This window comes from Artibeus jamaicensis, unplaced genomic scaffold (genome assembly GCF_021234435.1).
Source record: "Artibeus jamaicensis isolate MK-2021 breed Jamaican fruit bat unplaced genomic scaffold, CSHL_Jam_final scaffold_1964, whole genome shotgun sequence".
Classification (NCBI taxonomy): domain Eukaryota; kingdom Metazoa; phylum Chordata; class Mammalia; order Chiroptera; family Phyllostomidae; genus Artibeus; species Artibeus jamaicensis.
This window is the reverse complement of record NW_026522030.1, coordinates 37700948-37726919: the sequence shown is the minus strand read 5'-3', so window position 1 is coordinate 37726919 and position 25972 is coordinate 37700948. Positions and strand designations below refer to the sequence as shown.

At 37.5% G+C, this 25972-nt stretch overlaps 1 protein-coding gene across 3 annotated transcripts in view; it reads left to right on the top strand.

The window, feature by feature from the left end:
- Positions 1-25972, top strand: part of CFAP95 (cilia and flagella associated protein 95) — a 109496-nt gene that overhangs the window by 4744 nt on the left and 78780 nt on the right. For 2 of the 3 annotated variants that reach the window (XM_037157601.2, XM_037157600.2), the window contains exon 2: positions 96-202. In XM_037157601.2, the coding sequence (XP_037013496.2) occupies positions 143-202 (60 nt within the window). In that variant the 5' untranslated portion in view covers positions 96-142. Of the gene's footprint in view, positions 1-95; positions 203-25972 lie in introns of those variants that run through there. The other variant, XM_053656262.1, reaches the window with a different exon arrangement.

Sequence of the window (25972 nt, the reverse complement as noted above, 5' to 3'; positions counted from 1 at the left end):
GGGTTTCGTTGCTGAGTAAATTATTTTTTAGTTTTCTTAACAGTTGATATGAAATGTCACCCTTTTCCTTTGCCCTCTTCTTCTTCCTACTCCAGAGGCTCAGGAGACCCAGGATGTAATCTTCAGAGAAGAACAGGAGAAAATGTCTGGAGGCAGAAAGTGCCATTCGGGGACCTGGGTGTGGATATGCCTGGGGAGATGGGTATGTCTCCATGATGCAGTGAATGTTCCTCGTGTACTGAAGACGTCACATTGTTGCAGGAATTTTCTTAGCAGTCCACCTTTAAATGGATGACTAAATGAAAGAAGTATCCAAGTAGTAGCACATTCTTAATGTTTTACCTATTCTTCAGTGTAAATATGACAATAATGAAAACCATACACTCTTTTTTACAGGTTTCAAGTGTACATTTCTGTGATATATGTTCTGTATATTGCATTGTGTACCCACCACCCAAGTCAAATCATCTTATGACATCATATATTTGGCCTTTAAATATAGACTTAGCTTAAAAAATCAAAACTGAAAATTTACAAAGGTAGTTAAAAGCTTAATTTCTACTTCTTTGATAACTTCCTAAATGTAAGGCAAGACTATATTTCCCTTTCATTTATCTCACTTAAGTTAACTCAGAAATTTGGTAATAAAAATATACCCTATTTCTCCATTTCTTCCTGTTTCCATGTTTTAAGACACCTCTACCACTCATCAAAATTAACATCAGGCCCAAATCACACATACGAAATGATGATGTTCTTTGTTAATTGTTAAATTATGCTCAGACTTGCATTATAGTATTTATAGAGACTGTTAGTCCAAATCAAGGATGTCCAACCTGTGGCCTGCAGGCCACATGTGGCCCAGGATGGCTATGAATGTGGGCCAGCATGAAATCGTAAACTCACTTAAAACATTATGAGGCTTTTTTGTGATTACATGTCACAATGTATTTAATGTGTGGCCCAAGACAACTCTTCTCTCAGTGTGGCCCGGACACCAAAAGTTTGGACACCCCTGGTAAGTTTTAGGAAGGAATGCCAAAGAGTAATGCCTTCCTACTTTAGATACTTTAATTCCTATGGTAAGTCTCTCAAATTATCATCAGTGTGAAAAAGGACAGTGTAAAAATAATGTATTGAGTTAATAGGAGGAGAGGCCTAAATGCCACTCCTGAGAGGATGAGACTCCAAGTAATTGTACTTATTTATTCCACAAATTTTAGTGAGTGTTACTGTGTATAAGACTTTGTGCTAGCTGCTGAGTATACAATTCTGAGGAAAACAGACATTTTATTGCCTTATGGGACCTATAGGTTGATGGAAGAAATATAAATATTGAAGTAAATAGACAAATATATTAAGAAAAAGTTGTAATACATGAGGCAGAGCCAACTCAATACAACCAACATCAAGAAAGGATTGTTTCTTTATTACTGGTTCTAACAGAGTTGACAACTTTTCAACAAGAAAAGAATAATTTCATAGATGTGCTTTTTCTTTTGAAAAATGCATGAAGCCATTTTAGAAATTAATTTTATAGCCTTTAAACTGAAAAAAAATTAGTTATCTAGGGAGGGTCATTCTGATTAGTTACGAACCTAAATTGTAGAATTAATTTTTAATGTGATTGTATATCTTTCAAGTACTCTGTATTCAATAGCTAGAACTATTAACTGGGTAAACATATTTAGCTTCATGCAATAAAAAGATGAGGTTCTTTTCTGGTTAGTAGCATCCATCTTCACACAAACTGTCTATTTGATGAAATATTTCAATGGAGCAAATATTTTTGAGTAGCTGCTATGTATATCACATGTCCAAAGAGGTGACAAAGATGACCATAACATAGACCTGCTTCCCAGAAACTTGTTTTCTGAAATAGATTAACTTTATTTACACACAGTCTTACTTAGAGACGAATCTAAGTTGCATATCAAGACATTCTATTGAAATAGAGCAAATGAAGACTTTTGCTATCCACTGTTTGAAAGATCAAAAATTCTTAACAGTATAATCATAGTAAAGGAGATACAATTTGTTTAAACAAAATATATTTCAGGCTTTATTTCAGAAATTGTATTTGGAAAAAAATCTAAACTGCCGCTGACACCTTTTAGACTATGTAAAAACGACTTTTACATTTGAAATTACAAACCAGAGTTAGAACTCAATGCCATGCCATTGTATTTATTTGTTTTAAATGGGAGAGTTAATTGTGTATTATTAGTAGCCAAATATAGATTTTAAATTAAGATGGTTTTTAAAAAAATCTAGGGTTGCACAAGCAAGCTCTCAGTCCATTCTGGTATACTGACTTTAAGACAAGAACTTTTGCCAATAGGATATGTAATTTTCTAGAATATTTCAAGGGTTCAAGAACTAATAAGGAAAAAATTTCAAAAACAATTTACATTATTCTAGATAACTATTTGCTCGTAGATATGACATTGGAACCCCATGAATTATCCAGATAAGGGAAACTGCTTGTTTTTTTTAATTCCTATATTCTTCCCTTTTCTACTGGCATTTGGATGGACTCTGCTGCAAGAAAAAGACAAACTACCAAGCTTTATGTACTATTTTTTAAGTCCTCATCCAATGATATGCTTATTGATCTTAGAGAGAGAGGAAGGCAAAGAAGAAAGGAGAGAGGGAGGGAGGGAGGAAAAGACAGACAGACAGGCATCGATGTGAGAGAGAAACATGGATAGGTTGCCTCCAGAATGTACCCTGGCAGGGGATTAAACCCGCAGCCTTTTGGAGTACGGGACAGTGTTCCCACCAACTGAGCCACCCGGCCAGGACTCCAGTAGTATTTTGAGTCATCATTTATATAGGAAAAAAAGTCTCTTTTTCCTGCCTCTGGCCTTCACTCTTCCACACTGAATATGGAGAGAGAATGAAAAGGGAGACTGGAGCTGAACAGGTTTTTTTCTACATTACATTTCTCTAATTTCTCTTTGTTCCTAAAAGTTCCATACAAGACAGGCTATGCAAACATGAAACTCTGAAGAAAACATAGAGCAACAGCAGTGGAACATTGAATGGACTGGTTGGAACATCATACACATTAGATTCCTGACTATCTTTTGGATTTTCAAATTCGTGTGTTAATTCAACAAATATTTGTTGAGCACATACTAGGTTCCAGTCACAATCCTGGGTACTTGGGAAATACTTAAGGATCGTAAAACAGAAGTTTTCTTACTTAAGAAGTTTCTTCATTATTATATATTCTCTACCTCCTCCCTCATTATTTCAGTTCACTGGTACCCATTTTCTCATATTAGGGTCCAATATAATTTTGTAGACAACATATTTTTTTGGGCCTTGGTTTTTAATCCACTCCGACAGCTCTGCTTTTGATGTTTTTAGACCATTACCTTTAAAATAATTATTGATATAATTAGATTATTGATACATATTGATTATATATATATAGTTACATGTATTAATATATACTCTGTTACTGTTTTATATTCCTCTTCTTGTTCTCTGCTTCTTTTTTGGGGTTTTGTTTTCTACCATCTCTGGTTTTAATGAAACATTTAATATAATTTCATTTTTTTGTCTTCTTTTAGCATATTTTTCTAGGCCTGTCATAACAAAATGCCTGGGTTGCTTAAACAACAGAAATTTATTTTCTCACAGTCTGGAGGCTAGAAGTCAGTCCAAAATCAAGGTGTTAGCAGGTTTGGTGGTATGTGAGGCCTTTCTCCTTGGCTTACAAATGATCATTTTCTTAAAGAATCTTCACATGGCCTTTTCTCTCTGCATGGGCCTATCTGGTGTCTCTGGTTTTTAATTTATTTTTGTTTTCCAATGTGCTTGTATGTCCAGATTTTCTCTTCTTAAAAGGACAACAGTTAGATTAAATAAGGGCCTATCCTGGCAGCCTCATTTTAACTGCATCATCTTTATAAAGGTACCATATCCAAATGTAGTCACATTCTGAGGTATTAGTGCTTAGGGCTTAAATATGTGAATTGGGGGTGGGAAAGACACAATTCACACATAGCCCATAACACACATCAATTTCACTTTTTTTAATGGTTCTATTAAAGTCTGCCATATACATTTACAACTAATCCATGTCCTAAGAATGGCTTGCTATGTGGCCAGAAAAGATAGGTTACCTTTCTAGTTTACTTTGTGGAAGGACAGCTGCACAAATTAAGGGTATATTTTGTTCTATATAATAAAATATCTCTGAAAAGTCAGTTGCATATAACTCAGGCTTTCCATATTAAAAATTTTTTTACATGTACTATGGGAGAGCTAGAAAACAACCTGTAATGAGTTCTTTTGCAGTCTATTGGTATCACTAATAATTTCTTTCCTTGTGGGCTTCAATTTTTAAAGTTATTGATACTATATGCAAAGCACAGTGTTCTATTGAAATACAAGTTACTCTGCACAACTAGACCTATGTTTATATGATTTAAGCTTATTTATCAGTTATAATATTTTTAAACAGTGCTAAATCCTCTGCATTTACTGTTCTGAATGATACACACTCTGGAGGCAGACTGCTCAGTTTTCGTTTTGTTTTTATTTTTATTTTTAATATATTTTATTGATTATGCCACTACAGTTGTCCCATTTCCCCCTTTCCTTCCCCCCACCCTGCACATCCCCTCCCCCACCATTCCCCCCCTTTAGTTCATGTCCATGTATCACAAGTTCTTTAGATTCTGTATTTCCCATACTATTCTTGCCCTCCCCCATCTATTTTCTACCTACCATCTATGCTACTTATTTTCTGTACCTTCTTCCCCCTTCTCCTTCTCCCACTCCCCTGTTGCTAACCCTCCATGTGATCTTCATTTCTATGGTTCACTCCTGATCTAGCTGTCTATTCAGTTTGCTTTTGTTTTAGGTATGGTTGTTAATATTAATAACTGAGTTTGCTGTCCTTTCACTGTTCATATTTTTTTATCTTCTTTTTCTTGGGTAAGTCCTTTTAACATTTCAGATAATAAGGGCTTGGTGATGATAAACTCCTTGAACTTGACCTTATCTGAGAAGCACTTTATCTGTCCTTCCATTCTAAATGAAAGCTTTGCTGGATAGAGTAATCTTGAATGTAAGTCCTTGCCTTTCATGACTTGGAATACTTCTTTCCAGCCCCTTCTTGCCTGTAAGGTGTCTTTTGAGAAATCTGCTAACAGTCTGATGGGAACTCCTTTGTAGGTGACTGTTCCCTTATCTCTTGCTGCTTCTAGAATTCTCTCCTTCATTTTAATCTTGGCTAATATAATTATGATGTGTCTCGGTGTGTTCCTTCTTGGGTCCACCTTCTTTGGGTCTCTCTGAGCTTCCTGGATGTCTATTTTCTTTGCCAGATTGGGGAAGTTCTCTTTTATTATTTGTTCAAATAAGTTTTCCTCTTGTTGTTCTTCCTCTTCCCCTTCTGGTACCCCCATACTTTGGATGTTGGAATGTTTAAAGATGTCCTGGAGGTTCCTACGCCTCTCCTCATTTTTTAAAATTCTTGTTTCTTCATTCTGTTCTGTTGGTCATTTTTTTTCTTCCTTCTGGTCCACTCGTTTGATTTTAGTCCCAGTTTCCTTCCCATCACTATTGTTTCCCTGTGCATTTTGCTTCATTTCACTTAGTGTAGCCTTCATTTTTTAAAATTTAATTTGTGACTAAAATCAACTAGTTCTGTGAGCATCCTGATCACCAGTGTTTTGAACTGTGCATCTGATAGGTTGGCTATCTCTTGGTCACTTAGAAGTATTGGCTCTGGAGCTTTGATCTGTTCTTCTGTTTGGTCTGTTCACCATAATGTTTTGGTCGGTTTGTGCTTGTTATGTGTGAGGGGCAGAGCCTTAGGTGTTCACCAGTGCGGGGCAACCCAGGTGGTTGGGTTGTGACGCTGTATGTGGGGGCAGGGTCAGAGAGGGGAAATGGCGTTTTTTCTGCTCTCTCTCAAATTTTGGTCCCCTCTGCCACTTCCCACAAGCAAATTGGGCCCTTCTGGTGCTGGTTCCCAGTTGTGTGGGCTTGTGCACCCTCCAGGACCCTGTGGATCTCCCCAACGAACTATCTGTGAGCCTCTCCCAGCACCTTGACCCCCAAAAGTTTTTCCAGTTGGTGCTTTTAGGCTTTAATTCCCATCACTGGGGCCCTGTTTTGCACAGTGTGTCTCACTGCTCACTCCTTTGCCTAGTTTATCTGCGTGTGAATGTGTGACCACAGTCAGCCAGCTGGATGACTTCAGTCACACATTCACTTTCACTCTCACTGGGTCTGCCCATTGCCACCCCTTGCCTGAGATCTGCCAACCGCAGCCTGCACACCTGGGTCGGTCTGGCCACTTATTCCTGTGTGACCCCTCTCCACCAGCCAATGACTCTACCCCTCTTACCGGTCTGGATGAATGGTTCGTTGTTGTCGGACTTCTGTACAGTTCAATTTTCTGTCTGTTTTGTTTGTGTTTTTGTTACTAAAACTTTATTGTCTTTAAACTTGGTTGTGCGAGGAGGCACAATGTTTCCACCTATGCCTCCATCTTGGCTGGAAGTCGACTGCTCAGTTTTAAAATCCATAATCTACAACTATCTCTGTAACCTCTTCTGTTAAGTGCCTCAGTTGCCTTTTCTGTTAAACAAATGCAATACTTGAAAAATTTATTGTGCATATTAAGTAAGACAGTGCATGGAGTACTTAGCAAAACACCTGGCTTAATACATGTAAATTACTCTCATTTACCACATACTTTGAAGTGAAATATACAGACTGTAAAAAGTATTATTGTATTGGTACTTAATGATATGCATGAAATACATTTTCTACTCTTTTTTAGAAAAGCAACAACTGCCAATGGTATTACAAAATCACTTTAATTAGTACAGAAAAGTTTAAATTAAAAGTAAGATCTCACCCTGGCCAAGTGGTTCAGTTGATAGGAGCATCATCCTGTATACCAAAAAAGGTTGCAGGTTCGATTCCCTGTCAGGGCACATTCCTAGGTTGTGGGCTGGATCCTCTGTTAGCACATATATGGGAGGCAACCAATCAGTGTTTCCCTCTGTCATCAATGTCTCTCTCTCTCTTTGTGTCTCTCGCACACACAGACACACAAACATAGCTACTTCTTTCTAAGATCAATAAAAAACATATCCTCAGGTCAGGATTTTTAAAAAAGTAAATCTCATGCTACAACATGGATAAACCTTGAACACATTTTGCTAAGTGAAGGAAGCCAACTACAAAGGACCACATATTGTATGATTTCATTTATATGAAATATGTCCAGTCTATGGCCATACCACCCTGAACACACCCAACCTTGTCTGAAATATGTCTAGAGTACAGAAATCTGTATAGACAGGAAGTAGGTTAGTGGGTGCCCAGGACTGGGGAGTAGATAAGGGGAACTAGAGGGTGATGGCTAACGGGTGCAGGATTTCTTTTTAGGGCAATGAAATGTTCTAAAATTGTGATGTTGCAGAAATCTGAATATACAAATATCATTGATTTATAGTCTTTAAAATGATGAATTGTATGGCATGTGAATTGTATCTCAGTAAAGTACTTTTTTTAAAAAAGTTGCATTTCTATGCACTAAAAATGAGATGAGAAAAGAAATAAAGTAAACAATCCCACGTATAATAGCATAAAAGAATAAAATACTTCAGAATAAATTTAACCAATGAGGTGAAAAATCTGTACAGTGAAAACTATGACATTGATGAAAGAAATTAAAGAAGATGCAAATAAATGAAAAGGTATCCCATGCTCATGGATTAGAAAGATTAATATTGTCAAAATGTCCACTCTACCCAAATTAATCTACAGATTCAGTGTGATTCAAGGTTATAATAGTATTTTTTACAGAAATTTTAAAAAGGCTTATATTTTGTATGGAACTACAAAGGACACTGGCTGGCCAAAGCAATCCTGAGAAAGAAGAACAAAACCAGACACATCACGCTTCCACATTAGAAAGCTAATGTGATACTGCATACAAACAGACTCATAAAACAATGGAACAGAATTAGGCGCTCAGAAATAAAACCATGTATACATGGTCAAGCAATACTTGGCAAAGCAGACAAGAATATGCAATGGAGAAAAGGTAGTCTCTTTAGTAAATAGTGCTGGGAAAACTGGATGTTTATATGCAAAAGAATGAAACAGGACCCCAGTCTTATACCATTCACAAAAATTAAATGGAAATGGAAGAAAGACAAATCTAAAATCTGAAATCATTAAACTCCTAGAAGAAAACATGGGGGAAAACTATTTGACATTGGTTTTGGTAATGGTTTTCTGGATATAAGAAATAAAGCTACAAAAAGCAAAAATGAACAAGTGAGACTGCATCAGCAAAAGAAATGGTGAACAAAATGAACAGGCCTCCTATGAAGTAGGAAAAAAATTGCAGACCACTTACCCGATAAGAAGCTAATATCCAAAATACAGTGTCTGGCAGAAGGAAGGCCTGCTTGAGTGTGGTTGGTAGGGTAATAATATGGGCGTAATAATTTAGTTTTGATTTGAACATTTTACCTAAAATGTCAGATGGTGTGCTTGAGTGTGATATTGTTATGTGACAAGATTACATGCTTATGATTTTGTAATAAAAGATTTTGAAATAAAAAGTGGTGTTATTTGTGCCAGACCCTGTATATAGGGAACTCATATAATTTAATAGCAAAAAACCAAAAACTCCAAGCAATTCAATTTAAAAATAAACAAAGGACCTGAATAGACATTTTTACAAAAGAAGATATTTAACAGAGATGTGAGGTAGTCAAGATCATTAATCATCTCGGAAATGCAAATCAAAACCACAATGTTTTATCTTTCCTGTTATAATTGTTGTTATTAAAAAAGACAAGTGATAAATACTGATAAATACTAAAAAGGCAAAGCCTTTTTAGTTTGATATAGTCCCATTTGCTTATTTTTTTCTTTCTCTTGCCTGAGGAGATACATTAGAAAAAATATTGCTATGGGAAATGTTTGAGATTTTACTGCCTGTATTTTCTTCTAAGATTTTTTATGGTTTCAAGTCTTAATACTTAAATTTTTAATCTATTTTGAGTTTATTCTTGTGTAGAGTGTAAGGTGGTGGTCTAGCTTCATTTTTTGCATATATCTGTCCAATTTTCCCATAGTCATTTATTAAATAGGTTGTTTACTTCATAGTAGGTTCTTGCCTCCTTTGTCAAATACTAATTGACCATATAGGTGTGGGGTTATTTCTGGGGTCTCTATTCTGTTCCACTGATCTACATGAGGTCTATCTAGAAGGTATCCAGCCATGTAATATGAAAAATAGAGACATTTGTTGAGGAAGATACAAGATACAAGAAATATTGTACACAGGACAATGATGCCTCAGTTCCCTTCAGAGTAGGCACCTTGGCACAGTTCTCCCAGTCTCCATCAGCTGCCCAATCATATTTTCCTGAATCTCATCAATGGTATGAAACCTCTTTCTTCTCAAAGGTGATTTAGTTTTGGGAAAAGCCAGAAGTCACAGAGTGCCAAATCTGGGCTGTAGTGGGGCCCAATCAGGTGAGTGATTTGATGTTTTGCCAAAAAACTGCACGAGACATGATGCGTGAGTGGGTATGTTGTTGTGGTAAAGCTGCCAATCACCAGTTACCTATAGATATGACCTTCTGAATCATCTGAATAGTTTCCACAGAGAAATGTTCAAGCTTTAATGCAAAATTAGATGCAGATTCATTGCTCTACTTGCTCAGTCATTTTGAGTAAGATGGCCACACAGTACACATGCTCACTCAACTGTGTCTGTTACCCCCACTGACTAAAACAGTGACATCATCATTGTTTATGTATGTGTATTCCAGTCCAGTCTCCTTGGCTGCCTGGTTACATTGGTGTCATGCAAACCATTTTTGTTATATTAACGTTCTTCTTATACTAATAATTGTTGGATTTTTTTCTAAACAACAGACTTTGTGTGTCTGTTTTTAAGCTAGTACCCTGCTGTTTTGGTTTTATGGCCTTGTACAGTAGTACAGTTTGATATCAGGTAATGTGATAACTTCAACTTTGTTCTTCTTCTGTGAGATTTCTGTGGCTTTTCATGGTCTTTTGTGGCTCCATATAAATTTTTGGAATATTTGTTGCAGTTTTGTGAAATACATCATGGATATTTTGATAGGAATTGCATTGAATCTATAGATTGCTTTGGGGAGTGTGGACATTTTTGTGATGTCAATTCTATCTATTCATGAAATTGGTGTATGCTTCCATTTATTTGTATCTTCCTCAATTTCTTTCTTCAATATCTTATACTTTTCTAAGTATAAGATAGGTCTGTTATTTCCTTGGTTAAACTTATTCTTGGGTATTTTTAATGTAATTGTAGATGGGATTGTTTTCTTAGTTTCTTTTTCTGACAGTTAATTATTGCTGTATAAAAATGTCACCAATTTTTGAATACTAATTTTTATCCTGCTACTTTACTGAATTCATTTATCGATCTAGTAGCTTTTATTCATGGCTTTAGGGTTTTCTATGTACAGTATTATGTCATCTCATAGCACATATAAACTAATTTGTGACACACCAAAAATATAGTTTTACTTCATCTGACAAAAATAGATATAATGTTGATTTATTCACACCAGATGACTATTGTGTTGGCTGTTGTCATCTTTTATTTGACAATCTAAGAGGTCAGTGCCCCTGAGTACATATTCAGGCACTGCCTGTTTTAAAAATCCCTGACGCACCCCAAGTGCGCCATGGCAGCTGGCTGAAAATCGCTGCTGTAGTGCTGTAATATGCAAGCCATTCCGCTTGTTGAAAACCAGCTTATTCCTTAGACTTAGTATAAAATGCCAGAAAATAAGTAAAAGGAACAACAAAGTAAAAAGAATACCAAAATTAGAATCTGAAAACCCGATTTCCAGTCCATATTCTGCCCTTCTCTTTGTGTGTTCTAGATCAAGTCTTTTCAGTTTTTAAAAGTATCTTTAGGAATTAAGATTAATTTTAATTATTAATTTTCTTAACTTTAAATTGTCAATAAGAGTTTCCCCTGTGTCTCCCCTCACAGAATACATAGAAACTTAAATTGATCAATTTAGTCTGTAATTCAATAAAAACAAAGCAAAACAACCCCAAACACCAGTCTCCTGAATTCTCTCACTTTGAAATTGAAGAAAATGCTAAGAAAACTCTCAGAGTACTATGTACCAATATTTTAAGAATTTCACTGATTTGTCTTTGGTAATTAAGCCCTACTGATCTATTTTTGATTTCCAAGTTGTGATTTGGAATAGGGCAACCATTTTTAACTGGTGTTACACAAGAATTTGTAAAACATGCAACACCTGACCATTTAGTCAGGGACACTGACCTCTTTTTTTTTTTTTTTAGATTGTCAAATAAAAAATGACAACAGCCAACATAACAGTAGCCATTGGTGTGAATAAATCAAAATTATACCTATTTTTATCAGATCAGCAAAAAATACAGTATATTTTTTGATGTGATGCAGAATTTTAATAATTAGTTTATATGTGACATGAGTTGAAAAAGGTTGAAAATCACCAGAATAGAGGATAGTTTTTCTTGAAATAGTGGCAAGTATATCAATCTGTTTATGTTAAAAGTAGATATTAAGACATACTCAGAGAGCAATGACTTTGAATACCTTTTCCCTCCCTTTCAATTTATGAATTGTAATAGTAAGAGTTAAGTAGATGAATATTTTCTAGTTGTTATGAGAGCCCTGATTGGTGATTTCCCCAGCAATGCACATCTTGAGAAGAAGCCATGAATAATGTTTTCCTTCCTCAGTCTTTCCCACAGTCCTTTATTTTCTAGTTCGTATATACATGTTTGTTGCACCAGCCCATTATAGCTGGAATCACCTTGACCTTGGCAGAAACAAACAGAGATTAATGGTATAGAGCTGGCCCCTAGCTGCTGAATGCCGTAGCCAGCAAACATGCACCTTTCCCCTTCGGTCATTTTGCCCCTGGGTCTCAGTTCTTTCCTCCCGACTTTGACTTTCTCCTATTTTTTTTATGGGCTGGGAGATTCTGCTACACACTGGCCTGGAAATCTGGATTTGGTGGTCACTGGTGTGGGCGCAGTAGCTGTGAGTGATGATGATGTCATCGAGGGAGAACGAATAAATGTAGAAGAGTGCCATCAATAGAGCCATGTCCTGTGCAAAAGACATCATTTATCATGTCAACTTTAGTGTATTGCCCCAGTTAATTTCCTTGTTGGCATTTAAAATGTTTTCATTAGCTAAATACATAATTGTAGACATAAATAAAGTCTGACGTTTACCATAAAATCTGAAAGTTTAAGATCCTTGAAAAGAATGAGTGGATACACCTGATCTCAGAGTGGGAGGGATGTTCCTAAACATGTCACCCAAGGCAGAAAATGTGAGGAAAACAGATACACACACAACGATTTCGAAAGACAAAAAAAAAAAAAAAAGAAAGAAAAAAAAGGAAAAGACTTGGTAATTCATGTGACATATAATCAGTATTCTTAATATATAAATAGCCTATATATCAATAAGCAAATGGTAAGCAATTTAATAAATATCCAAGGATCATGTTGATTTTTATTGTTCAAAAACAATTTTTTCCAAAAGAGTAACATGTATTATTGTTTAGTATTATAATTAAAATATATTTAATTAGATAAAATGTTGGATGAAAACACATAAATATAAGGAGAGATTGCAGAGTGTTTATTGTTGGAGTTCAAATGAATGGAGCTGATAATCTTACTACACTGAACTATGTGGACTCCTTTATCTGTGTCATTGGTTCTTCCACAAGTTAATGATATTGTACAATAATAAAAAAATCCACAAGCAAGCAAATTAAAGAGTAACTAGAGCTGAAGCAATGTGTAATCCAACTAATGTATTACACCTTAAGAAAAGCCTGGGGACAAGTTTGGGAGAGGCCTGGGAAATAGATTATAATATAAAATTATGAGGGATGGTCTTAGGTTGTCAATAAAACTTAAGAAACTTCTTGGGAGCTGCAGTCCTGTTAATTTATTCATCTAACATTGTTTTGAGTATCAACAATGTGCTGGGCATTCTACTAGATGCTGTAGACACAGTGAATCAAAAGTAAGTCACTGGATTTACAGAAATTACATTGTGGAGAGGAAGAAAATAGCCAAGTATTCAAAGAAATAAATTAGGTAGCTTTCGTTTTCCAGCAAAGAAAAAAAAAAGGTTTGTGTGATGGAGAGTAAGTGGGTTGGTGGTTGAGGGCAACTTTAGGGCAGTTAAGGTGGGACAATGTGGATGAGAAGAGCTACCCATGCAAAAGGTGAGGAGAAGAGTGGTTGGCGCAGACTGTTAGAAGAGGAGAGTGGTACCCAATGGAGGTGATTGGTAAACAGGATCCCATTCATGTGGAAAGGCTTATAAGATAGATAAGAAGTTGTGATTCTATTCTAAGAGCCATGGAAACCATTGAATTATTCTAAGCTCATATATGACCTAATGCCACTATTACTTCCTGATGGCTTTGTGTATAGAATGGATTGTAGTAGAAGCAGAAAGAACTATTATGAATCTATTGTCAGAGGAGATAGGAAAATAGTTATAGTAATTTAGAGAAAAGTAAACCCAATAAAGATATATTTTGGAGGTTGAATGAATAACTTTTTCTAATGTTTGCTGCTGGTGGTATTTGTCTGGAGTTCAGGAATAAAGTCTAAGTTTAACATTGTATCCAGAAAATAATATGCAAAACATTGATTTATTTTTCCCATTTAGTCACCTACCACTCTCTACCTAGAGTCTTTCTCGATGCACATCCAAGGATCAGTTTTTGTTTTTCTTCTTGTCCTCCAACAAGACCCTTTTCAATTATCTTGCTTTTTCCCCCAAAGTCCTGGATCTATCCTGGGGAGACTAAGTCATTTCCTTCAGGTTCTGTGTATCAATGGTCCTTGGGATGCTTTATGATGAAATGTTTATAAGACAGACTTTCCTTTTAGCAAAACTCTTGTGTGTTACTCTGTTAATAGTTAGCAAGAGGTAGAAAAGAAAGGAGCACCAAAGATGGGGGAAACAACCTCCTTAAGTATAATACTCATACAACTAAGATAAGGGGAAATGAACACAGTCCTGCACTGCTAGAAGAAGTATAAATTTTCACAACTTTCCTGGAGGTCTTTTGGTACAGAGAACAAAGGTCATGAAAATGCACTTAGCTTTTGATCCATAAATTCAATTTCTAATATTTTTTCATGTGGAAATCATCATGTAGGCATCAAAAGATTTAATTACATGGTGTTAATGGCAGAGTTCCTTTTAACAATGAAAAATAGGCAGTAAATATTTAACAATAGGGTACATTTTATAGATCATTTTCAATTATAGAATGTTAATATGTTAATGTTAACATATATTGAGTAAAGGAAGTTACAAAGTGGCATGTAAATTATGATTATGTTAGAACAACAAAAAGATGAGAATTTTTAAAGTATGTTTTATTGATTATGCTGTTACAGTTGTCCCAATTTTTTCCCCTTTTCCCCCTCCACCCAGTACCCCTTTCCCTCCAGCAATCCCCCCTTAGGTCATGTCCATGGGTCATGCATATAAGTTATCTGGCTTCTCCATTTCCTGTATTGTTCTAAACATCCCTTGTCTATTTTGTACCTACCATTTATGCTTTTTAATTCCTGCACCTTTACCCATTTCCCTCCTCTCCTCTTCCAGCTGATATCCCTCCAAATGATCTCCATACCTATGATTCTGTTCCTGTTCTGGTTGTTTGCTTTGTTTTTTCTTATTTGTTTCTTTATTTTGGGTTTTTTTTTTTTAGATTCAGTTGTTGATAGTTGTAAGTTTGTTGCCTTTATAATGTTCATAGTTGTGATGTTTTTCTTTTTCTTTAATTTTTTAAATTTATTTTTATTATTATTTTTTAATTAATTTTTTATTGACTATGCCATTACAGTTGTTCTATTCCCCCCCTTCATTCCCCTCCACCCTACTCCCCGTCCCCACCATTACCCCCCCTTTAGTTTATGACCATGTGTCTCAATTCCTTTAGATTCTATATTTCCCATGCTATTCTTGCCCCCCCATCTATTTTCTATCTACTGTCTATGCTACTTATTTTCTGTACCTTATCCCCCCTTCCCTCCTCCTACTCCCCTGTTGCTAACCCTCCTTGAGATCTTCATTTCTATGTTTCTACTCCTGATCTAACTGTCCTTTTAGTTTGCTTTTGTTTTAGGTGTGGTTGTTAATAACTGTGAGTTTGTTGTCCTTTCACTGTTCATGTTTCTTTAACTTCTTTTTCTTAGATAAGTCCCTTTAACATTTCATATAATAAGGGCTTGGTGGTGATGAACTCCTTGAATTTGATCTTATCTGAGAAGCACTTTATCTGTCCTTCCATTCTAAATGAAAGTTTTGCTGGATAGAGCAATCTTGGTTTGGATTTCATGACTTGGAATACCTCTTTCCAGCCCCTTCTTGCCTGTAAGGTTTCTTTTGAGAAATCCGCTGACAGTCTGATGGGAACTCCTTTGTAGGTGACTGTCCCCTTATCTCTTGCTGCTTCTAGGATTCTCTCCTTCATTTTAATCTTGGCTAATGTAATGATGATGTGCCTTGGTGTGTTCCTTCTATGGTCCAACTTCTTTGGTACTCTCTGAGCTTCCTGGATTTCCTGGAAGTCTATTTCCTTTGCCAGATTGGGGAAATTCTCCTTTATTATTTGTTCAAATAAGTTTTCCGCTGGTGGCTGTTCCTTTCCCCCTTCTGGTACCCCTATAATTCGGATGTTGGAGTGTTTAAAGATGTCCTGGATGTTCCTAAGACTCTCCTCATTTTTTTGAATTCTTGCTTCTTCACTCTTTTCTGTTTGGCCATTATTTGCTTTCTTCTGGTCCACTCCATTGATTTGAGTCCCAGTTTCCTTTTCATTGCTATTGGTTTCCTGTGCAATTCCATTCATTTCAATTAGTTTCGCCTTCATATGTTTCTCTAATTTGTGGCTATAATCAACCAGTTCTGTGAGGATCCTGATCACCAGTGTTTTAAACTGTGCGTCTGTGAGTTTTGCTATTTCTTCATCGGTTAGATTTATAGGCTCTGGGACTTTGAGTTCTTCTTGAGCCATTTTTGTTCTGGTCACGCCCGTTAAGTATGAGGAGGGGAGCCTTCGACTCCCAGGTCGCTGGGTTGTGACGCTGTATGTGGGGGTGTGGTCAGAGAGGGGAAATGGCGGCCCCCTCTCCTGCTTCTTGCCACTGGGTGAGGAGCAGAGCCTCATGTGGTTCACCGGGGCGGGGCCACTCAGAGTCGCTGGGTTATGACGCTGTATGTGGAGGCGGGGTCAGAGCAGGGAAATGGCGGCGCCCTCTGTTGCGGTTTGCTGCTGGACCCGCCCGCTGGGTCCCATCCAATCACCCACTCCCTCGCCTGTCCACCCGCGCACAAATGCGCAACCACAGTCAACCCGCAGCCCTGCTCCCTTGCTGTTTCCCCGAGGCCGCTTGCTGGGTCGCTCACCAGTTCCAACCCTGCGCCTGGGTTCCGCGTGCCCGAGTCCGTCTGACCGAGTTTTCCTGTGCAACCCCGCTCCACCAGCTGCTGGTTTCGCCCCTCTTACAGGTCAGGCTGAAGAGTTTGTTGTTATCAGACTTCCGAAAAGTTTAATTATCTGTGTTCTGGCTGTGTTTTCTGTTGCTAATATTTAGTTGTCTCTAAACTTGGTTGTGTGGGAAAGCACTGCGTCTCCACCTATGCCTACATCTTGGCGGAAGTCTCCATCTCTGGAGCTCAAGAAATCACAGGCTTAAATTTATTTAATTTATTTTTCAAGTACAGTTTTCTGCCGCCTTACTCCCTTCCCGCCCCCCCCCACTGTGCTCCCCACCTCCTTCCCATTTCCACCACCCTTAGTTGTTGTCCATGTGTCCTTTATACTAGTTCCTCTAAATCCCTCCCCTTTTCCTTCTGAAATTCCCTCCCCTCTCCCCGCTGGTCACTGTCCCCCTGTTCTCTATTGCAGTGTCTTTGTTTTTATTTTGCTTGCTTGTTTGTTTTGTTGTTTAGCTTCCTGTTAAAGGTGAGATCATATGGTGTTTGTCTTTCACTGCCTGGCTTATTTCACTCACCATAATGCTTTCCAGTTCCATCCATGCTGTTGCAAAGGGTAGGAGCTCCTTCTTTCTCTCTGCTGCATAGAATTCCATTGTGTATATGTAACCATAATTTTTCGATCCATTAATTTACTGATGGGAACCTAGGTTGCTTCCAGCTCTTGGCTATTGTAAATTGTGCTGCTATAAACACTGGGGTGCATAGGTTCTTTTGGATTGGTGTTTCAGGGTTCTTAGGATATAATCCCAGCAGTGGAATTGCTGGGTCAAAAGGCAGGTCCATTTTTAGTTTTCTTAGAAAATTCCATACTATTGTCCATAATGATTGTACCAGACTGCAATCCCACCAACAGGGAACTAAGGACCCCTTTTCCCCACACCCTCTCCAACATTTGTTGTTTGTTGCTTTGTCTATGATAGCCATTCTGACTGGTGTAAAGTGGTATCTCATTGTGGTTTTAATTTGCATCTCTCTGATAGCTAACGATATTGAGCATCTCTTCATGTGTCTCTGGATATTCTGTATGTGTGAGAAGTGTTTGTTCAAGCCCTTTTCCCATTTTTTAATTCAGTTGCTTGTCTTCTTAGAGTGGAGTCGTGTGAGTTCTTTGTATATTTTGGAGATTAAACCCTTGTCTGAGGTATCATTGGCAAATATGTTTTCCCATACAGTTGGTTGTCTTTTTATTTTAATACTGTTTTCTTTAGCCACGCAGAAGCTTTTTATTTTGATGAGATCCCATTTGCTTATTCTTTCCTTTATATCCCTTGCTCTAGGGGACATATCAGTAAAAAAGTTGCTGCGTGAAATATCTGAGATTTTTCTGCTAATGTTCTCCTCTAGGACTTTAATGGTGTCACGGCTTATATTTAAGTCTTTTATTTATTTTGAATTTATTTTGGTATATGGTGTAAGTCAGTGCTCAAGTTTCATTTTTTTGCATGTAGCTGTCCAGTTCTCCCAACACCATTTGTTGAAGAGGCTATCTTTACTTCATTTTATGTTACTGCCCCTTTGTCAAATATTAATTGACTGTAGAGAGTTGGGTTGATTTCTGGGCTCTCTGTTCTGTTCCATTGGCCCATGTGCCTGTTTTTATGCCAGTACCAGGCTGTTTTGATTACAGTGGCCTTGTAGTACAGCTTGATATCAGGTATTGTGATCCCTCCTACTTTGTTCTTTTTTCTCAAAATTGCAGCTGCTATTCGGGGTCATTTATGGTTCCATATAAATTTTTGAAGTGTTTGTTCTATGTTTGTGAAATATGCCATTTGTACTTTAATAGGTATTACATTGAATCTATAAATTGCTTTGGGTAGTACGGACATTTTGATTATGTTAATTCTTCCAATCCATGAACACGGTATATGTTTCCATTTGTTTGTGTCTTCCCTGATCTCTTTCTTCAGTGTTGTGTGGTTTTCTGCATATAGGTCTTTTATATCCTTGCTTAGGTTTATTCACAGGTATTTTATTTTTCTTTTTGCTATATTGAATGGGTTTTTTTTTCTTGATTTCTGCTTCTGCTGATTCATTGTTAGTATACAAAAATGCTTTTGATTTCTGGATATTGACTTTGTAACCCACTGTTTTTCCAAATTCATTTATTAGTTCGAGAAGCTTTTTGGTAGAGTCTATAGGATTTTCCACGTACACTATCATGTCATCTGCAAACAATAACAGTTTTGTTTCCTCCTTTCCGATTTGGGTGCCTTTAATTTCTTTTTCTTGTCTGATCGCTGTGGCTAAAAGTTCCAATACTATATTGAATGGAAGTGGTGAAAGTGGACAACCTTGTCTTGTTCCTGATCATAGAGGAAAAGATCTTAGTTTTTGCCCATTGAGTATGATGTTGGCTATAGGTCTCTCATATGTGGCCTTTATTATATTGAGGAATGCTCCATCTATTCCCACTTTGCTGAGTGTCTTTATCATAAATGGGTTTTGTACCTTATCAAAAGCTTTTTCCGCGTCTTTTGATATGATCATATGGTTTTTGTCTTTGCTTATTACATTTACTGATGTATAAATGTATTACATTTACTGATTTGAGAATATTGAACCATCCTTGCATCCGTGGGATGAATCCCACTTGGTCGTGGTGTATGATCTTTTTGATGTATTGTTGGATGCTATTTGCCAATATTTTGTTGAGGATTTTAGCGTCTATGTTCATCAGCGATATTGGCCTGAAGTTTTTTTCTTTGTTGTGTCTCTATCTGGTTTTGGAATTAGAATGTGATCTTTTTCTTAAATAAGTCCTTTTAATATGTCATGTCATAATGGCTTGGTGATGCTGAATTCCTGTAGCTTTACTTTGTTTTGGAAGCACTTTAAGTTCCTTCTATTTTAAATGATAGCTTTGCTGGCTGGAGTAATCTAGGCTGTAGATCTTTGCTTTTCATGACTTTTCCAGTCTTGCTTTTCAAGACTTCTTTCTGGCCTCTTCTTGCCTGCAAGGTTTCTTTTGAGAAATCAGCTAATAGTCTTATGGGTAATTCTTTGTAGGTAATTCTCTGTTTTTCTTTTGCTGCTTTAAAATTCTCTCTTCATCTTTAACCTTTGGCATTTTAATTATGATGTGTTTTGGTGTGGTCCCCCTTGGGTCCAACTTCTCTGGGACTCTGAGCTTCCTGGCCTTGTCTGCCTATTTCCTTCACCAAATTAGGGAAGTTTTCTTTTATTATTTTATCAAATAAGTTTTAAGTTTCCTCTTCTCTTTCTGACATGCCTATGATTTGGATGTCAGCACATTTGGAGATGTCCCAGAGTCTTCTTATACTATCCTTATTTTTTTTTAATTCTTATTTCTTCTTTCTGTTCCAGTTGAATGTTTATTATTTCATCCTTATGTTACAAATTGTTGATTTAATCCCTGCTCCTTCCCTTTACTGTTGGTTCCCTGTATAGATTTTTCTTTACTTCACTTACAGTAAACTTCATTTCTTCCTTTACGTTGTTGTCTTACTCAGTGAATTCTTTGAGCATCCTGATCATCAGTGTTTTGAGCTCTGCATTTGATAGGTTGGCTATCTCTGTTTCATTTAGTTCTTTCTCTGTGCTTTTTTCCTGCTCTTTCATTTGGGCCATGTGTCTTTGTCTCCTCAATTTGGCAGCCTCCCTGTGTTTGTTTCTGTGTATTAGGTAGAGCTGCTTTGACTCCCTGTCTTAGTAGCATGGTCTGTTGTAGAAAGGGCACCTGTAAATTGTGTGGGGTGGAGCCTTAGGTTATCTCCAGGGTGGGGCAACCCACCTCACCACTTTGTGGCTTTGTGTGGGAGAGGGATTGGAGAGGGGACTGTGCCAGTGCCTGGCCTCTGGAGCTTTTCTCAGCACTTGCCCGTTTTCCAGGCACTGTACTCACTTCCTACATGTGACTGGTGCCCGTCCAGCTGTTGCCCGAGTGTTGAATCCCAGAGGGGGTGGGGTTGCATATGTTTTAAGAGTGTGTGGGCCCTTTAAGCAGAGTTTCCTGAAAATCCAGCAGTTCATTCCACTGCCCCAGTCCTCACTGGTTTTTACAGCTAGAAGTTATGGGGATTTATCTTCCCAGCCCTTGAACCCTGATCCATGCAGTTGGGCCTGGGGCTGGAATTACTCACTCCCAAAATATCCCTTCTGCTTTTATCCACCACATGTGGATGTGGTACCATCCTTGCCCGTCTCCCACCACCACTGCCTCTCTGTGCCACACCACATCTCCTTGCTTCTCCACCCCATCTCTGTGTCTCTGTCCTTCCTACCCATCTGGATATATGTGGCTTCTTTTAAATCCTTGGTTGTTGGACTCCATACAGTTAGATTTTTTTGACCATTCTGGGTGTCATTTGTTTTGATATTTAATTATAATTCTTTCTGTGGTTGTGTGAGGAGGTGAATCGTGTCTACCTAGGCCTCTGTCTTGACTGGAAGTCCAAGATTAGAAAGCTTTATACTAAAATATTAACAGTTCTGTTGACATTGTGACCCTTCTTTTCCTCCCTTTATCCATTCTTCCCTCCCTTCCTTCTCTATTTTTCTTTTCTTATCATTTTCTACAATGCCTATAAGATTTTCTAAAATCTTAAAAAAAAAATTGCTGGTACTTAAATGATATATTGCTAATTGACAGAATTGAGAGCTCTATTACAGATGATGACATGAATATTAGCAACTGTGATTAATACCAGATAGGGAACTGGCAATGCAAAGAGAGAAATATAGCTTTGGCTGGGCTGCTCAGTTGGTTAGAGCATCATCCTGTGTAACAAAAGGTTGCTGGTTGGGGCATGTACAAGAGGCAACTGATTAATCTCACATCCATGTTTCTCAATCTCTTACTCTAAAATCAATGAAAGAAAAATTTGTATTCTCGGGTGAGGATTTAACAAAGAGAGAAGTAAACATTCTATTTAGCAAATAGTTATTTGACCTAATGTTTCCTCTAAGAGTGTTTGTTGGCATATTAAGGTCTCAGATGACTGAAGATGGACATCTGGACTGAGTCAAGGTCCTCCTTAGAGTTCAGTGCGATTGTGATCCTTGTGCAGAGGAAATGAAGGAGAACAGCAGTCAGATGGGAATGTCCTGGGAGCTCAGTGGAGCCTGTATGGATGTTGTTTATCCTCTTTAATGCAAGAGAACCCAGAAATGAGTTGTCTTACAAAGGCTTTCTAATGGCAGAGGTGCTTCAGAGTCTTTTCTGCCACTTGAAATTGGATGTAAACCATATGGCATATTTAGGAGGCCTATGAGATTCACAACATTGTTCTAAGTGTTCCTCCCTCCTCACCTTTCTTAATGCTGCTCTTTCTGCCTGTATTTGCCCTTTCCCCCCTAAATGGTACTGAGACCCAGGTTAAAAAATACTAAATCCCATAAACAGTCATCTGTTTATAAATTCTAGCCTTGGACAGAAGTCAAAGTCTTTATATTCATCTACACAAATATAATTATTACCTGTTCAGTCTGAGAAGTGGGAGGTGTATGATCATTTTAGTGTCAGTGTCCGTTGGAAGCTCAGGCTGATAAAAAGACCACACATATGCTCCTGAGGTAGATCCAATGGGAATTAATTATCTGAGTGATATAAAAGGAAACCGGCAGAGTTGTGACACACATGACAGGTCAGCAACCTCAGTTAGAACAGATGGAGTTTCTAGCTCTGAAACCCTCATCACAGGATGCAGTTACAGATAATGTCTTCTGAGTGAGGGTCTTGTTAGCTCTTCTGCAGATTTAATGGTCTTTCTCTTTGTGCCTAGGTTTAAATACACGAGACTGGACCAGTTCTCTAAGTAGACTAGCCTGGATATGTGCTGGGTGCACTTCTTTAGAGACAGGACCACCTCCTTAAAGTCAGCTTTTATGTTATGGAAATGAGTGAGGACCCGCCAAATGAGAACAAGCAAAGGGTATTTCATCAGACCTTGTTATAGCAAGGGTGTCAACTATCCTCACTTGCGTTTTTGGCAGAGACTGAAGGCAGGCAGAAGAGTGCAAAAGAAATTTTCAGGTATACGATGATTGGGGAAATGGTAGGTATGCTGGAGACAAAAATTAGGAATGCTGTCATTTATTAATCAAGTCCTGGTCATTTGAGGTTGAGTGTTGCAGAGGTTATTGTTTGGCTTTCTTGACCAACACTAGAGATAACAAATTGACTTTCTGCAAGTCTGACACAGGAGGGTAGCTTCTTGAGTGGGTTCATTTCCTGGGAAAGTAGTTGCAGGTTATGGGTCAGACTCCTATGGTCTAGTCACTGTTATTTGTATATTCAGTCACTTAGTACAACACACAATATGGGTATAGTGGGGAGCACAGTACACTAGAGTAAACCTGAGCATGAATAGTCTCCACTGATCACTCTTGATCCAAGCGACTGCTGCATCCTGATCCAAGTATACTATATTCTTAAATAGCACTGCAGAAGCAGAATAGAGGTTACTTTTCCAGTAGCCTCTGGGAGTCATACTAAAACCTCATAGATCAGTTCCAAAACATATCCTGCAGTTGGAAAAGTAATATGAGCAAGAGATGGAAGGCAAACAGAAGTGATGACTGGTTTTTCTCCCAAACCACTGTAATGGCCCTCATGTTTTATCCATAAACCTTAATGCAACCCCTGAGTGAGTCATGAAAACTGTTTCCACTACTCTTTCTTGGATTGAGGCAATTTTGGGCTGTGCATCCAGACAGAGCTTTTCACATGAAACTGTGGTGATAAGATAGACAACTTGTTAAAGGACTTGATGATATATCCTGACAGTCAGCTTGCCCTTGGACAGAATACTACATGCAGATGCTCAGACTCATTCTGGAAACTGTGGAGGTACTGCTGCACCCCTGGCATGGGAATTTAGAGGGAAGTAAAAACAAACAAACAACAACAAAAACACTGAAAAGTATATCAACTTATCTCTCTCTCTCTTGGGTTTGGTTTGAACAGGAAGAGGGCTTGACTGTCAACTACTGAACTGATTTTTACACGTACATGTAAAATGTAGCACTTTGATGGTAGCAATGCTTTCTTGCCATTCATTTAGAAATATTTCTGCTTGTACTACCAGAGGCCATGATGCTTAAATTCCCCCCACCTATTGTCTGAGATGTATGAATCCCATGTCTTAAATAAATTCAAATTAGATTGAAGAACAAACTAATTTAAACTGAGTCCGATCAAATAAGCATTTGTTGATGGCATATCTTTTATGTAAACACTGTTATCTTACATAATGTCAAAAGGTGGCATTTCATTCTTGATCTTGAACAATAGGGGAAGTACAGGTTAAAGGATATGTTGGAAAAGCTCTATAAGAACTAGTAAAATTAAAAATACAATGTATACTCTTTGAAATCAATGTAAAATATAACATGATAACAAATAAAATGTAGCCCATACAGAGAAATAAAAAGAAAGCAAGAAAACATTGAAAAGAAGGAAAACATAAATAACTAGATAAAAAATAAGTTACAAGAAAATGGCTTAAATTCCCTTTTGAAAAGCAAAGCTTAACTATATTATTACTATAAATGAACTCCATCCTAAATATTGCTACATGGCTAAGAATAAAAAGACACGCAAAATGCACCTGGAAAAATACAAATAACCACAGTAGATGTTGCAATGTTAATATCAAATGACTATAATTGAAAGTCAAAAGAATTAAAATGGAAAAGAACATAGTTTTATATTGCTGAAAAGAGCGAAATGTCCTCTTGTAGCAAAGATTATAGGAACTAGTTTCTTATAATCTAGTTTCACCAGAGTGTATGAACTCTTTTCAGTTCTTCTCTTCTACTTACTATCAGTCAGAAGGAGGCATCCCGATAACGTTCATCTCACTTTCTTCCCAATCCATTTGCCACCTACTAGGGATAGTTTCTGTACCTCAAGATGTGCTTCACCATCTTTAAGAATTTTTAAAAAATAGCACTTTCTGTAATAACACTTATTTTAGTTTTCTATCACTATATAACAAGTTAGCAGAAATTTAATGGCTTCATACAACACTTGATCACACTTTTAAAGGTCAGAAGTTGGGGCAGACTTCACTGGTTTCACTGATTAGGGTCTCCCAATGTCAAGTGGCTGGACTGGGCTCTTTCTTATCTGGAGTTCCTGGGAAAGAAATCACTTCCAAGCTCATGCCAGTTGTTGGCAGAATTTGTTTCCTTGCAGTGGTGAGACTGAGGTCTCCATTTCCCTGCCAGCTGGCGGCTGTGATTTACTCCTACAGCTCCTAGAGACCACTCTCTCGTCCTTCAAGGGAACTTGCATCTTCAGAGGTCACAATAACATTTTGAGTCCTTCTGTTTCAGATTTCTCTCTTTCACATCTGCCACCTGCTGTAGAAAACTCTGCTTTCAAAGGGCTCATATCTGATTAGGTGCACTGGATAATCTCCCTTTTGATTGACTCAAAGTCAACTGATTAGTACTCTTAATTGAATCTGAAACTTTTCATTTGTCATGTAATATAATAATAGGTGAGATATTGCATTCATAATATCTATACTTTTTGATTAGGGCCATAAACCTTGGTGAGGGGGCATGGATTTTAGTGTTCTGCTTACCACATCACTCTTAGCTTCTCTCCATTTATGCTATATGAATCCTGAAGGCTAAGCAGCCTTTACAAATATTTTGGAGTCTCTCTTAATTTCACCAAAATTTGAATTTTTGTTTTCCACACTTCTTACTTATTTCATAAGTTTTCTGTGATCAGAGAGGGAAATTGCTGATCAATGCATCCATTGAAAGTTGGAAAGTGTGTACATTGTGTGTTCAAAGTGTGTACATTGAAAGTTTTTCTGACTATTTTTGGTAGTGATTTATCCCTTGGTCAGATTGTTCTGGGATTTAAAGACTTGTTTCTTTAGAATTTCCATTTAGAGTTCCCTCACATGCTGCATCTAATAATTTCAACATCTGAGTTGGGTGGTCAGGTGTGGGCGGGAACATAAATCTGTTCTTTGTTATTTTTGCTCCCCACAGCATATTTCCTTCTATGTTTGCCAGTAGTTTCTTTGTGAGATCACATTTGCTGAATTTAATCTGGGGGAATCCTGAGAGTCTAAACTGAGGATATTTTGCTTCAGAGAGAATTTGTATTTTCAAAAGCCTCTGTGTTAATGCAGGAGGCTTGATATAAGCTCTCCAACCTTGCCAGAAGTCCAAAGCTTAGTCTCCAGGTGCTAGTTCTGATCCTAGTATTAGAACCAGGGCGTATATTTTGAATTTGTTTCTTTTTCTGTGATCTGATTTCAGTTAATCTGTATTCCATGACTCCCTCCTCTTCACTTCCTATCTTTCTTCCTTTCTCCTATCTTTTCTTACTTCCTTCCCCCCTGCTTAGGCTGTGCTAGTAAAGTGTATGGG